We start from the raw sequence: 15,553 nt of genomic DNA, 5'->3' as shown, positions 1-15,553 counted from the left end.
ACTATTCACATCCTATGGCAGGGGTAGGCAACCTAAGGCCTGGGGGCCGGATGCGGCCCAATCACCTTCTCAATCTGGCCTGCAGACGGTCCAGGAATCAGTGTGTCTTTACATGAGTAGAATGTGTCCTTTTATTTAAAACGAATCTCTGGGTTATTTGTGGAGCATAGGAATTTTTTCATTTCCCTCCCCTCCCCCAAATATTGTCTGGCCCCCCCCACAAGGTCTGAGGGACAGTGGACCAGCCCCCTGCTGAAAAAGTTTGCTGACCCCTGCCCTATGGTATTTAATGCTCTTAAATTGAGTTGGTATGCTTGGCTACAGACTCCTCCTGCCTTGCATTCCATTTTGTGATCTGCTTCAACAAAACACTTTATTTCTACGTATATAAATAGGAGGGAGATTTATGGCCAAAGCAGATGATCAACATTTCATTGCTGACTCTTCTGAGTCTGTTAAGTCTTATTGGCATATAGTGTATCAAGATCTGTTCCACTTCGTCACAGCAACATTTCATGTGGCATTTCCCCCCAAGTTAAAACTACAGATGTACATTCTTAAGCATCCCAGGTATTAATAGCATTGCCTAGGAAGGAGCACGTCTCTCCTTGGTGTGTTTCATGCATCCTTCTACTTTGTATTCAGCCTGGAATAAATGAACTCCCCATTTACCTTTTAGTCCTACTTGTATCAGAACTCTGGACTATCTAAATTGTTCTAAAGATTTATGACGTCCAGAATATTCAAGCCTGGAAAGCAGACTGCTGGGCCAATATGGCGAAGCTAGAGCAGGGAGACTTCAACTGTAGCTGTCATGGAGAGAGAGTTCCTGGAATCTGTCTGGATAATATTTATTAACTTGGCAGCAGCAGAGGCCTTTCTCATTGCCTCAAGCTCATCCCAACTTCTTTCTTTCTTTCTGGCAGAATTTATATGAGGTGTACTCCTTCTTTGATTTCTTACTCAACCTTCACTGTATGGTCCCAGGCGTGGCCTAAAACAACATAAAAATACAATATTAAAATCAGTTAAAACATTTAATTCATTCATTCATTAATTAGTTAGTTAAATAATTAATTCCTAAATCACCCTCCATCCAAGGATCACAAGGTGGTTTACAATACGAAACACATAAATATGTAACGTTGTAACAGGCAAAAACAACACCTCCCTCCTCCAGGTTAAAAGGCTGTAAATTGTTTAATTACCCATAGGATCAAAATAATAGTGTGTGTGTGTGTGTTGGTTATATCCTGCTTTATAACTCCAAGTGTTTCTCAAAGCAGCTTACAAAAAATTCTCACAATAAAATTAATATCAAAGAAATGCCCCTATGGTGACAGGGATTATTCAGGTGGCATTTCTTCTTGATCTTCCTTGATTGTTCTCTGAGGTAAAGGAGAAGGACTGGGCTAGTGTGTGTGTATCTATCTATCATCTATCTATCTATATCTATCTATCTATCTATCTATCTATCTATCTATCTATCTATCTATCTATCATCTATCTATCTATCTATCTATCTATCTATCTATCTATCATCTATCTATCTATCTATCATCTATCTATCTATCTATCTATCATCTATCTATCTATCTATCTATCTATCTATCTATCTAGCTATCTATCTATATCTATCAGGAGTCAAAAGCCAGGATAAAGGGGTGAGTTTTCAGCATATGGCAAAAACTATAGAACGAAGGGGCTCGTTGCACCTCTGTGGGGAGGGGATTCTGTGGCTTCGGAGCTGCCATAAGAATGCCCTCTCTCAGGCCACTACCCCTGACCTTCTGAGAGCAGTAGAACTACGTACCAACAAGGTCCCCTCTGAACTACCCCTGAGAAAGTCTGTAGGGAAAGAGACCGTCTTTCACACATTTATGAGGTTATCTCCATGTCTACCTGATGCCTTCTGTTTAAAACCAGTACTGTTTGGAGGAAACAATATTTGGCTGAGTGAAACTGCGGCAAAATTAAGCAAAGGAGCCATACCACTCACTCGTATACTATATGGTAGCCCCAAGTTCACAGGCAGTGTCCCAAGAGAACAGTATGATTTCAAATTCGCTGATCCTTGTCCCTTTATATTGCCACCCATGACCAGCTTTTGACTTGACTTTATTCCACCCCCACCTTCTTGTTTATTCTCAGAAACAGGACCAGGAAGAGCCTTCCTTGACATCGCACGCATCAAGTGAAGTATCATGTTCTTTGTCCTCGCCGGAAAGCCTGATGAAGTCTGAAGGATCCTCGTCTTCCTCGTTGTCCAAAGTATTGTATCCAGACAGACAGTCGTGGCTCGACATCGTGAACAACTCTTCCCCTGGGGAAGAAATGGACAATCAATCTCCGGCTGCCTCTGGCGACTCTCAGGATACTGATCACTTGGTAACAGGCTGTAACAAAACACTGGAAAGTGGGACTGTCAAACCCGACTGCAGCTTTCGGGTCTCTTTGAATGAGGCTACATCTACATTACGCAGTGCTAAGGCTAGCCTACCTGTGCCTAGAATAGCAGCATCGAAAACTCTGCCTAAAGGTGAGTCAAGCAGTAGATGATCTGTTGGCCCTACAGTATTGCTCTTCCTGCCTTGACCCATAAAGAGGCAGAGCTCACTTGTAGCCTCTTTGCTTTACCTGCAGACAGTCCCAGGTTCAGTCCCCAGCATTTGGTGCCATGTCTACTCTTAAGTTGTAGTGATTGATGCCCCCTCTTCTTTCATTTAGTGATAGTATGGGTGAAGGAAGCAACGTGATTTGTTGAAACCAGTCTCGGGCTTGAAATGAATGAATTTATGTCTGTATAAATAGATCAAATTGAACGACCATTGTTCAACTTAAATCTCACTTCACAAACTCCTTCTTTTACCCAAGGAGGTGTGTGTGTGAAAATTGTGGGGTCTCATTATCTTTTCCTCTATGGAAGCAGCAGCACAGGGAAACTGATCCCGCCTCCCACGCTGCCCCACAAACAAAAAAGAAAGGGTTAAACATTATGTTTCTGTTCATCCTGACTTGCAGCCTGCCAAGACTACTTCCTGGCTTTAATTTTTTTTAAAGTAGAGGAGGAAAAATAAACAGAAATCTCTGTGGCTTCTTGTTTGTGTGTGAGGCTGTGAGGCTATAAACAAGCATTGTGAGTACGTGCCCCTCTGTCCATAGGCTTCTCTTCCAATTTACAGGCCTTTTTTGGGGGGGGGGGAGCAGTGTCCAGCCACTGCCATTTCTATTTCCTTTGGCAGTTGTTGATGCAGCAAGACTGGTTATAATAGAGAACAAAAAAGAAAATGAAACATCACTGCAACATAATGAGGTATTATTTATAATAGTATAATAGCCCCTCCAACTGGTGCTCTCCCGATGGTTTAGATGTAGCCTGTGTAAATGCCATACTTTTACAGCACCCCCTTCTACAAAGAATCCTAGTAATTGTAGTCTGAGTCCTGGAAACTCAAGCTCTTTGAGGAGTAAGCCATAGTTCCTAGAATTTGTTGAGTGGGGAATGAGTTTAAACGTCTGATGCATATACAGTGGTACCTCAGGTTAAGTACTTAATTCGTTCCGGAGGTCCGTTCTTAACCTGAAAGTGTTCTTAACCTGAAGCACCACTTTAGCTAATGGGGCCTCCCACTGCTGCTGCACCGCCAGAGCACAATTTCTGTTCTCATCCTGAAGCAAAGTTCTTAACCTGAAGCACTATTTCTGGGTTAGCAGAGTCTGTAACCTGAAGCGTATGTAACCTGAAGCGTATGTAACCTGAGGTATCACTGTACAGTGGTACCTCGGTTTATGAACCTAATCCGTTCCGGAAGTCCATTCTTAAACCGAAACCGTTCTTAAACCGAGGTGCACTTTCCCTAATGAGGCCTCCCACTGCCGGTGCCCTTCCACCATTCGGATTCCGTTCTTTAAAAAAAAAAAAAAAAAAATATTTATTACTTTTCCAACAATTTAAACACTAGAAAAACAATACAATACAATACAATACATAAACACCACATAACATTAACATTAAACACATTAAACTAACAAAACAAAACAGAAACAATAAAATAAATCAAACAATTTCATTATCCCATCTTTCATTCACTTATTTCCACGACCTCCTCACACCTCCCTTTTTGTATTCCACTTCTGTTAATTGTTTCAGCAATTCCTTTCCATCTTCCTCTATTTTCTATCCTATAATTATCTTAACTCATTCTAACCTTATCTTTTCCTTTAATACTCTATTAATCTATTTATACTTAATTCCTTATAACATTTCTACTAAAGCCATATAACTTCATTCCAACATTTTTCTAACATTCATTAATTTTACAGTATTTCTGTAAATAGTCTTTAAACTTTTTCCAGTCTTCTTCCATCGACTCTTCTCCCTGGTCTCGGATTCTGCCAGTCATTTCCGCCAGTTCCATATAGTCCATCAACTTCATCTGCCATTCTTCCCGGGTGGGTAAATCTTGTGTCTTCCAATATTTTGCGATGAGTCATCTCCCAGAATGTCTTAATCCTTGGGCATGTCCACCAAATGTGAAAGAATGTACCTTCAGTCTCATTACATTTCCAACATTTATTGTCGGGCAAATGATAAATTTTTGCAAGCTTGACTGGTGTCATGTACCACCTATAAATCATTTTCATTAAGTTTTCTCTTAGGACATTACATGTCGTGAATTTCATACCTGTGGTCCATAACTGTTCCCAGTCGGCCATCATTATGTTATGTCCAACATCTTGTGCCCATTTAATCATAACTGATTTCACCGTTTCATCCTGAGTGTTCCATTTCAACAGCAAGTTATACATTCTTGACAAATTCTTAATTTTTGGATCTAACACTTCTGTTTCCAATTTTGATTTTTCCACCTGGAAACCAACTTTTTTGTCCAAATTGTATGCCTCCATTATTTGATAATAATGGAGCCAATCTCGCACTTTATTTTTCAATTTTTCAAAGCTCTGCAATTTTATTCTGTCTCCATCTTGATCCAGAATTTCCCAATATTTCGGCCATTTGGCCTCCATATTGAGTTTTTTCTGTGCCTTTGCTTCCATTGGTGACAACCATCTTGGGGTTTTCTTTTCTAGCAAATCTTTATATCTTATCCAAACATTAAACAATGCTTTTCTAACAATATGATTTTTAAACGCTTTATGTACTTTTACCTTATCGTACCACAAATATGCATGCCAACCAAATGCATTATTGAAACCTTCTAGATCCAACACGTCAGTGTTTTCAAGAAGCAGCCATTCTCTCAGCCAGCAAAAAGCCGCTGATTCATAATAAAGTTTGAGGTCTGGCAGGGCAAATCCACCTCTTTCTTTAGCATCAGTTAATATCTTAAATTTTATTTGAGGCTTCTTGCCCTGCCAAACAAATCTGGAAATATCTTTCTGCCACTTCTTGAAACAATCCATCTTATCCAAAATTTGTAATGTTTGAAACAAAAACAACATCCTTGGCAGCACATTCATTTTTATCACAGCAATTCGGCCTCACAATGATAACTTCAAATTTGTCCATATTTCTAAATCCTTTTTCACTTCAATCCAACATTTTTCATAATTATCCTTAAATAGATTCACATTTTTGGCAGTCATGTTAACCCCTAAATATTTCACTTTCTTAATCAGTGTTAGTCCTGTCTCCTCCGTTCTTAGACCGAGGTAAAGTTCCCAAACCAAGACACTATTTCCAGTTTTGCGGAGTTTGTAAACCAAATCGTTCTTAAACCGGACTGTTCTTAAACCAAGGTATCACTGTACAGCCTGCAACTCCCATTTGCCACAACAACCCTGTGTTTCCTGCAAGCTCTCCTTGAATGCCCCTACAACTTCCATAAATTTGGGGAAGGGATGCACTGGGGGAGGGCCTGAAGTAGCATGAAATCTTCATGAGAACCCTGGTCTATGAGGACCATTAAATGTTTCTATCATATGAGACAGAGCTTGTTGCTTCATTCCTGGGGGGGGGGGAGGGGGCAGAGTTCCTTGCCTTGAGGGGAGGCAGGGCGGCTGGTTACACAAGAGAGCAAGATCTTTGGTGTACTTTGATAACTGCTAAGTGGCATTGTGCTGGTTCCAGGGGTGACCACTTCCTTCCTCTAAACTTTAACTGATGTTCTCAAGCAAATGCTCAACGGTGATAAAGGCTCAAGTTCCTGATGAACATAGGTTTTGTTCTGATATCCAGCACCACAATGGACACCCTAGTTTGACATCATCAGAGTTGTTATGAGTAGGGATCTATAGACTGTTTTTGTTGTGATTGTCTGTATGTTACACACACACACACACACACACACTGTTAATGTTTAATTATTTAAAACTATTGTTTCTATGTTTTTAGCTATTCTTATTCTATCTGTAAGCCACCTTGAGTCCCTGTCAGAGAAAAAGGTGGGGTATAAATAAATATAACAACAACAATATCACCCATCAATGAATTTTTAATTTTTTTTATTTTAGTATAGACTAAACGAATTTATTTTAGTATAGACTAAACGAAACACACACATTCACAGCTAATTCTTGCTCTCTGGTCAGTGTATGTGAGTTTTCATAAAGTTGTCACAGAAACACTTTATGCAGGTGTACATTTATAAATTCTGATGTGACTTTCTGTTAATTATATGCAACTGCTTTTTACAATGAGTAGGAAAGATTATTTTTTTTTTTTGCCATAATTAGGGCATGTTTAATGAGGCAGTGATATGCACAGGAAATGCTGCTGCAGCAAATTGGCCCCAGTATTGCTCTTTCCTGTCATGGTCTTGTGACACAACCAGCTCTTTTCTTTAGTATTGTCTATATTTAGCTCTTGTCCAAGTACAATTGACAGGGTGTTATCTTTGCGCAGCGTTGCGAAATGACTAAATGCACACGTTAGGAAGTAGTCAAATACAAATATTTGCAGATATCCAATGAGCTAAATCTTTGCTGTTTAAAATGTGGGGAAAATAACTTTAGGAAAACTTGGAAGAGATTAAAACAAAGCCTCTCCAAAAAAATAAATAAATAAAATCCTTTGTACGGTCACTTGAGAGCTAGTAGATGAAAAAGGAGCTCACTTAGTACAACTCAGTAGCCCTAGGACTTGTTGCTAGACACAGCCTGTTTTCTGTCTTCCCTACAGATGCAAAATGTTCCGTAGATGAAATGGAGAAACTTTACAAGTCCTTAGAGCAAGCGAGTTTGTCTCCCATTGGGGACAGGCGACCTTCTACAAAAAAGGAGCTGAGAAAATCCTTCATCAAGAGGTGCAAAAACCCGACTGTTAATGAGAAACTCCACAAAATCAGAGCACTGAATAGTACGTTAAAGGTAAGCGTTTATGGAGTTGTGCTTCACCTGTTGTTGAGGCATTTGACTCATTGTGTGTAATTTTTAGCAGCCTCAGAAAATCCCTGAAATCATGGTTGTGTTTACAATGTGGATATTCTTTTAAAAAAATTTGAAGGACAATGTTATCTTCTTTGGTCTCCAGAGCTTGGAGAGGAGAACATTAGGAATGGACAACAATCCAGATATGAGAGACCTCTAGTGGTCAACTCACATTTCCAGTTTCACAAACTTCTCTTTCTTTCTTTCTTTCTTTCTTTCTTTCTTTCTTTCTTTCTTTCTTCTAGTGCAAGGAACATGACTTGGCCACGATTAACCAGTTGTTGGAGGATCCTGAACTAACAGCAAGGAAGTACAGGGAGTGGAAGGATTCAAACACCATGTTGGTCCAAGATATCTATCAGCAGCAGGATGTTCTGAATACGCCTGAAGAAAATAGCACAGAAGCAGAGCTGATGCTGCAACCATCTTTCATAGAAAGCACTATCTGAGAGAAGTGGACTGTGTGGTACTTTCCCCACACTGTCTTCATTTACAAATAGTTTAAGCTGCTACAGTTTCCGGTTTTGTTTTTCTAGTGGAGAACTCAACCCGTTAGCCAGAGCATTATTTCTTATCTCAGTATTAGGAACATAGGAAGCTGCCTTAAGCCAAGGCAGTCCATATAGCTCAGTGTTGTCTACACTGGCCGGAAGGAAGGGATTTTCCCCAGCCCTTCCAGGGCACGCCTGGGATTAAACCTCAGACCTCCTGCATGCGAAACAGATGCTCTACCCTGAGCCCTGGCTCTTCACCATTCTATCTTCCTTTAAGTGGGTGATTTACCTTATCTTCCTTCAAGATAGAATGCCACTACCCAAGTGGTGACATCACAGTGGTGATGTCACAGTCTTTGTGAACTTCTGAGGAGAGCAATCATCTGGTGGACGGGAGTTGGAATTCCATTTTTTAAAAATGGCTGACTTTCATAACACAAATGTTTTAGCAAGCACAACATCTGGACATTAAGGGTTTTAAAGAGTATGTACATATTGTAAATAAGAACTTCATGGTTATTTTAAAGTTTGCTAAGAGAAGTAAAAAAAAAAAAGTTGTAGAAATGCTGCCAAACAAACCACCCTTTTGTTGTAGCTTGTCTAAACTTCCATAAAGATTATAACCTTTGCTGATGACAGGATGGTGCCTGTCTTCTGTTAAAAAGCCTTGTCATCTGTTGAGTGAACACCTTTTGCAATCATAGCATCACTGTATTTATGAATGGCCAGGAAAAAAGCTGTTTCCTTACATCATCTGGGGAAAGTTGCATTTGAATTGTTTTTCATGCCAAAATAAATTCTGCAGCGTTGTGCAAACTCTGTTAGGTTTCTGGGTTGTTGTTTTTCTGTTTTATGGAACAGAGAGCTGAAGATTCTTACAAAAGAAAAAAGAAGAAGAAAACTTCTACTCAATATGAAAATGTATACTTTGCAGGGAGCTTCAACAGGATATAATTTTGTTTTTGTTAATTTGCAACAGCATGCATCTGGCTGACTTACCCTACAAATGCATGTTGTTGCTTACTACCCATATTCACTGTACAGTATTGCTAAAGATTCAGTTTTGTCCCTGGTGCTGACTCCAGCCATTAAAGACAATGCTTCTTCCACTTTGCATAGCATCTCTCCCCTGGGTTTAGTTTCAATAATATGCCAGAGTGTGATGGAATGTTGGGAACCAGCCTGAATACCGGCCTGCATCATATGTTCACCTGCAAACCTTTTCTGCATGATAGGAATTTTTGTCCATCCATCTCCTGCCCACCATGGAGGAGGGGTTTTCAAATGTGGTCGTAGTCAGTGATCTTGTAGTGAAATGGCTTATGCCATGATGCTACAGGTGATATCGCATCAGTGAATAAAATGATACAGGTCAACACAGCCAATCAAATCTTGCAACATGATGATGTCATTGAAGGCAGCGAAGGGCAACATAGAATTCAGGATAAATGAATATTTTTACAAGAACTGGCAAAAATGAAAAAGGGAAGCACATTTTGGCATTACCCTCCCTCACAAAAATAAAAAAATGGGTCGGGTTTTTTGGCTCAGTTCCAGCTGAGTCCCAGAAAAGCAGTCAACCTGAGGAATCTCTTAGTTTACAAATAAACCCATTGTAATTATAGAAAGCATTCTTTAATTTATGTGAGGTGAATTTTCTAGCAGGAAGGAAGGAAATTCTTCGGCTTTCTTGCGATGTTAAGTTAGAATAGTATTTCCTGGCTTGTGTGAAGCACTCGTAACGGAATATACATCTCCAATTAAATTTGTTCATCTTGACTGAGCTGTTTTTTGGATTGTGGCAAGTTCTGCTTTTTAATAATAACGCCTTCCTGACATTGTCCCAAAGTCCCCCACTCTATTGCAAGTGGGAGAAGGCAGGCTGAAACTGCTTTTGCCCTTGAGATTTCATATAAATAGAGAATGAACAACTGTTTCTTTTCTTTTCTTTTCTTTTTCTTCTGGTAAAGACAAGACAATTCCAAGTATGAGTGTCAGTCTGGTATACATTGCAACCAGCAGTGCCAACTTGAATGAAGTATTGGGGGAGGCATTTAAGCCCTGCTACACATAACTGATCACAAGATGTGCAGATGCACACCATTTGAATGGCGATGCCAGTCAACTTTTGGGGGGCCCTCAAATATTTTAGGGGGGCGGCGAAGGGCCATCAGCCGCTAGGCACTGGCTCCTATGATTGCAGCAGGTCTGGGCAAACCCAGGTCAGTAGTCAGGTGTGATGGGGTTGTAGTTCAACCAGATCTGGAGAGGACCACATTTTACAACCCCTCCTCTAACCACTTCATCACACTGTCTAATGCCAGTAGTGCTGTTGGAAGGGACCCCAAGGGTTCTCTGGTCCAATCCTGTGCAGTACAGGAACCACAGCTAAAGAATTTCTGGCAGATGGTCCACCAACCTCTGTTTAAAAACCTCCAATGAAGGAGATGTCAGTCTACCCGAGCTGATTTAAGTATATCCTGAAAAGTACGGTACTCCTCCCAGAGCAATTCTGGCTTACTCCCAGGTAAGTGTGTATAGGACTGCAGCCTAGAGATTGCACCTTTAGTAAAAGATGAATCCCATTGTGATTGCAAACTTAAGAATTGACTGAACATGGTAAAGAAATGGGTTTAATTTATTGTCTGTAACATGACTTATTCTAAATGCTTTTGAAGATGCAAAACAAAGTGTTCTAATATCTATGACAAAACAACAACAAACCTATGGTTACATGAAACATACAGACATACCTCGTGTTGTGTTTGCTTCAGGTTCAGCGTTTTCAGGTTGCACCCCGCGGCGACCCAGAAGTACCAGAAAGGGTTACTTCCGGGTTTCGCAGCTCGCGCATGTGCAGACGCTAAAAAATGATGTCACGCGCAGATGCGCAGACGCGGGTTGCATTCTGCTCAGGTTGCGAACAGGGCTATGAAACGGATCCCGTTCGCAACCAGAGGTTTCACTGTACTCAATAGACACACAATAAACCCACAAGTACACACCAGCTGTACTTTTGAATAAATAAGGTATACTATTCATTGTATCAAATTGTACCAAACCAATATTGTGCTTGTCCATATAATACAGCTTTGTAACAGTCACTGCTTACTGCAACCACTACTATAACATAAGATCCACTATCCCGTAATATTACATATGAGCCTGTTCTACTGATGAAGCCTAGGATGGCGAAACAAGGCTAATATTCTGGAAATCCTTGTCTTAGACTCTGTGAAAGGATTCTGTGGAACTGTAACAACCCTTCATGTGGACTCTTTGACTCTTTGAACAGACAGGTGGAATAGATACTTTTACATGTATGGACCTTATGCATGAGCTGACTAGAGAATGAACTGATCCACTGGGACTTCTGCTTTTTTCGTTGAACTTTATGAGACTTCTGTTGAAATCTACAATTTGAAACAATGAATAATATACCTTATTTTTTCAAAAGTACAGCCAGTTACTTCTAATATCTATGACAGCAAGAATGAATATGGTACCTGAAAACTGCTTGTATCACTAGAAAAAGCAGTTTTGTGTTGTGTGTGTGTGTGTTTCTCTCTGCTGGGTTTTTGAAAATGGCACACAAGCGCAACCTGCTGGGTTTTCATGGTACTACAAGGACTGGTTAGCATATACCGTATTTTCCTTTTTGTTCCTGTTTTGTATGATGGATGCATTTATTTGATCAACTGAAGATGCCTTGACCAGAGGGCAGAATATAATTTACTTATATTTGCATAAGTAATGGGTTTCACCTATCCATGTCACACTGAAGCAAAGAGATGCAGCTGTTTCCTAGCTCTTTGTAAGCACTTGGACTAAAAGCTTTATTGAACTGTGCTGATATGTGCTTAGAGGCAGAGACCCACCACAATGTAGAGCCCTTGGAGTCATGGTTCAGTTCCAATTATGCCTTAGGCATAATTTCTCACATACAAACAACTCTTATTAAAAATAAATTTCATGTAAAGGTGTTGGATTTCTTTTCTAGATGAGTGCTATGGCTAGCTAGCTGGTGTTTGTTTTTGTTTTGCACTAATTCATAAAGTAGCAAAGCACCCATGAGAATGATGGGCTGGTTCTCTGACAGACTGCCCTGAGGAAGAGACCTCTCTCTTCCTCCTTTATTCACACCACATATTTAAAGTGCTAGGATATCACTTTAAACAGTCATGGCTTTTCCCATGCCATTTGTTAATGGTGCTGGGAGTTGTTAGGAGACCCCCCTATTCCACTCGCAGAGTTACATTTCCCAGAGTTCCCTGGGAGGAAAGATTGCTAAACCACCCTGAGAATTGTAGCCCTGGAAGGGGAATCTGGGATCTTCTAACAACTCTCAGCACCTTTAACAGAATTCTTTTTTTGGGGGGGGGGGGAGCCATGACTGTTTAAAGTGGTTTCACAGTGCTTTCAATGTATGATATGAATGTGCTCATTCTCTCTACCCCCCTGCCCCTCCCCAATTTAGAACCCAATTTATCCAATAGAAGGTCACTTCACCAGGAACATAGGAAACTGCCTCAGGCCATTGCTCCATCTAGCTCAGTATTTTCTACACACTGACTAGCAGGGCCTCTCCAGGGTTTAAGGCAGGGGACTCTCTTAGCCCTACATGAAGATGCTGAGGACTGAATCTGGGGCCTTGTGCATGCAAGGCAGGTGTACCACCACAGTGCTATGGCCCTGGCAATGTCAGCTGGACACAGAAATCTGAGGTGAACCCAGAACCAGAAGCTGCGGGATGAGCCAATAGCCAGGCTTAAAGAGCAAATCTGAATCGGAGGACAAGTCAATAATGAAGGATACAGGAATACGCTCAAGAAGATCGTTGCTCAAGGAAGACTCAGCTGAATTGGGAAACCCTTTCTACTCCTTTCTGCCCATGGGTTTCCACATGGCTAATCCTGTGGGAGTAAATCCCACTGAACTCAACAGGGCTTACCAAGAATCATAGTTGGATGGGATCCTGAAGGTCACCGGGTCCAACCCCCTGTATTTCAGGAATGTCAACCAAAGCATCCACAACAGATGGCCACCACCCAACCTCTGCTTTAAAACCTCCAATGAAGGAGAGTCCACCATCTCATGTGGGAGTCTGTTCCACTGCCAACCAGGGTTGGTAGAGTCAGTCCAGGGCCGAGGGAGCTTTATAGAGAAAGTTGTCCAGTGCAGTTCAGTGTTTCACCACATGGGGAAGCTGCACACTGATTAAACACCTTCTGCTAAGCGATAGCACTTATTTGAGGGAGCCTGCCCATTCACACCCACGAACTACAAGTTGGGTGAGTTGGCTGGAGCTGGTGGGATGGCAGGTGACCCCTGGAAGGTTGCCCACAAGGGTGAAAGGGGTTCCCCAAACAAGAGCAGGCCAAAACAAGTCAAAACTTCGACACTATTAGTCTCCAGCTTTTTCTGTTCTGGGACCTACCTTTAGCCCAAACATGCACTTGAGGACTAAGATCTCTCTCTTTTTAAGCCACATATCTGTATGTGGTACTGATGCTGCTCCTGCAACACCTTAGTTCAGCAGGGATGCGGAATCTGTAATCTTGGCCAGCATGGTTAATGGCCTGGGATATGGGGAGTAGTAGTAGTCATAGTAGTAGTAGTCGTAGTAGTCGTAGTAGTCGTAGTTATTTGAGTTTATATCCTGCCCTATACCCGGGGGTCTCAGGGTGGTTCACAGAATAAAATCAAGATATAAAACCACAAAATACCTAATAAAAATAAAAATAGCAACCCAATACCCCAAATAGCAACCCCCCAAAAAACACATTTTAATAGGGCATAGGATGTCAATCGGATCAACTGAAGGCCTGGTTAAAAAGGAATGTTTTTGCTGGGTGCCTAAAGGTGTATAATGAAGGCGCCAGGCAAACTTCCCTGGGGAGGGCATTCCACAGACAGGGTACCACAGCAGAGAAGGCCCGTTCTCATGTTGCCACCCTCAGGACTTCTCAAGGAGGCCCTGGCAGAGGAAGAGGAGTGCGGGGGGAGTTCAGTACCCTGGCAGCATGATCCTGGTGGGGTGCCATCGCGGCTGCGCCCCTGCCTGCGCCGGGCACCACGCCCCCACAGGCAGCATGCCACGCCCCCAGGATGCGCACCAGACCTGCCCCTGCCTGCTCTCCACCCCCTGGTGCCGGAGCATGAAGCTCCGCCACTGTGAGGAGGAGGCACATGAAGAAGGGCCTTGGAAGATGATCTCAAGGTCTGGGTATATTCATATGGAAAGAGGCAGTCCTGAGCCGATTAAGGCTTTATAGGTCAAAACCAGCACTTTGAATTGGGCCTGGAAACTAATTGGTAGCCAGTGCAGTCGGACCAGGATCGGTATAATATGCTCAAACCGCCTTGCTCCGGCGAACAGCCTGGCCGCTGAATTCTGCACCAGCTGAAGTTTCTGAACCAACTTCAGAGCCAGCCCTATGTATAATGCATTGCAGTAATCTAACCTTGAGGTTACCAGAGCACAGACAACAGTAGTTAGGCTATCCCTGTCCCGCAAGATCTGGAGGGACACACATCCTTTTACCCTTGCAGTAGTGATCCCAGCCCACCAGTTGAAGACCAATCACTCACACAGAGTGCTAAGCCACCCCTGGTTTCCTGCCTCAGTTTCTGGTGTGTAGCAGGGCAGACTAAATTTGAAAAAGGGCATAATTCATACAGTGAATCTTTATCCTCATGGAAGTTGTAGTGACCCCTTTCTTCCCCCACCCCTCTTTCTGTTCAAACTCTGCCCTTGCCTGAAAGCCTTTCCCTTTTGTTCACTGTCCTATGAGATTCTCTTCCTTTCCTCTGCTGAGTGTCTCAGGCAACCAGGTACTTCTCATAAGGCAGAAGTTTCACTCCCATAAGGTAAAGGTAAAGGGACCCCTGACCGTTAGGTCCAGTCATGGACGACTCTGGAGTTGTGCGCTCATCTCGCTCTATAGGCCAAGGGAGCCGGGTCATGTGGCCAGCATGACTAAGCCGCTTCTGGCAATCCAGAGCAGCGCATGGAAATGCCGTTTACCTTCCCACTGGAGCTGTACCTATTTATCTACTTGCACTTGACGTGCTTTCCAACTGCTAGGTGGGCAGGAGCTGGGACCGAGCAATGGGAGAATGGATTCGAACTGCCGACCTTCTGATCGGCAAGCCCTAGGCTCTGACCCCATCACTCCCAAAAGATCAACACTAATTTTTTTAAAAAGAGGTTTCATACCTACTGAGTTTCTTTTCTATTGCTGAGCTCAACATGAAAGCTAATTTTGTTTAATAAGACCTATTCCTGTTCTTGTTGCAACTGCAAACTAGCCTTGATTGCTAATTAAAATGCAGAATTTATTGAGCAATCTAACCTAATTATAGGAGATTATGTGTGTGTGGTTTTTGTAACGGTAACTGACTATGAAAGCTGATTTGTGACAAAGATGTTTTCATAAGCATTGTAGTTTCAGGGGTTTTTTGTTTTTTAAAAAAGGACAATTCAAAACCGATGGGTACATGAGTACCTTTAGATATTCCTCAATAATGTTTACTTTTTGGAATGCTGAATCTAAAAAGTATTTTAGTGAGTTGTATTGTCAATAAAATATTTTCACATGGGAGGCAGAAAATGGTATGGGACCTTCCGCACATTATCTCCTAGAAAGGTCCAGTCAGAAGCCCCACTA

At 41.9% G+C, this 15,553-nt stretch overlaps 1 protein-coding gene across 10 annotated transcripts in view; it reads left to right on the top strand.

Moving 5' to 3' along the window:
• Nucleotides 1-8,703, top strand: part of IPCEF1 (interaction protein for cytohesin exchange factors 1) — a 71,136-nt gene extending 62,433 nt beyond the window's left edge. For all 10 annotated transcript variants that reach the window (XM_080998401.1, XM_080998399.1, XM_080998397.1 and 7 more), the window contains 3 exons: nt 2,152-2,539; nt 7,142-7,329; nt 7,635-8,703. In XM_080998401.1, the coding sequence (XP_080854527.1) occupies nt 2,152-2,539; nt 7,142-7,329; nt 7,635-7,838 (780 nt within the window). In that variant the 3' untranslated portion in view covers nt 7,839-8,703. The remainder of the gene's footprint in view (nt 1-2,151; nt 2,540-7,141; nt 7,330-7,634) is intronic.
• The last annotated feature ends 6,850 nt before the right edge of the window (nt 8,704-15,553 follow it).

This window comes from Podarcis pityusensis (genome assembly GCF_964106645.2).
Source record: "Podarcis pityusensis genome assembly, chromosome: 3".
NCBI classification, from domain to species: domain Eukaryota; kingdom Metazoa; phylum Chordata; class Lepidosauria; order Squamata; family Lacertidae; genus Podarcis; species Podarcis pityusensis.
Note: the sequence above shows the minus strand (reverse complement) of the source record. Positions and strands in the feature narration are given on the sequence as shown.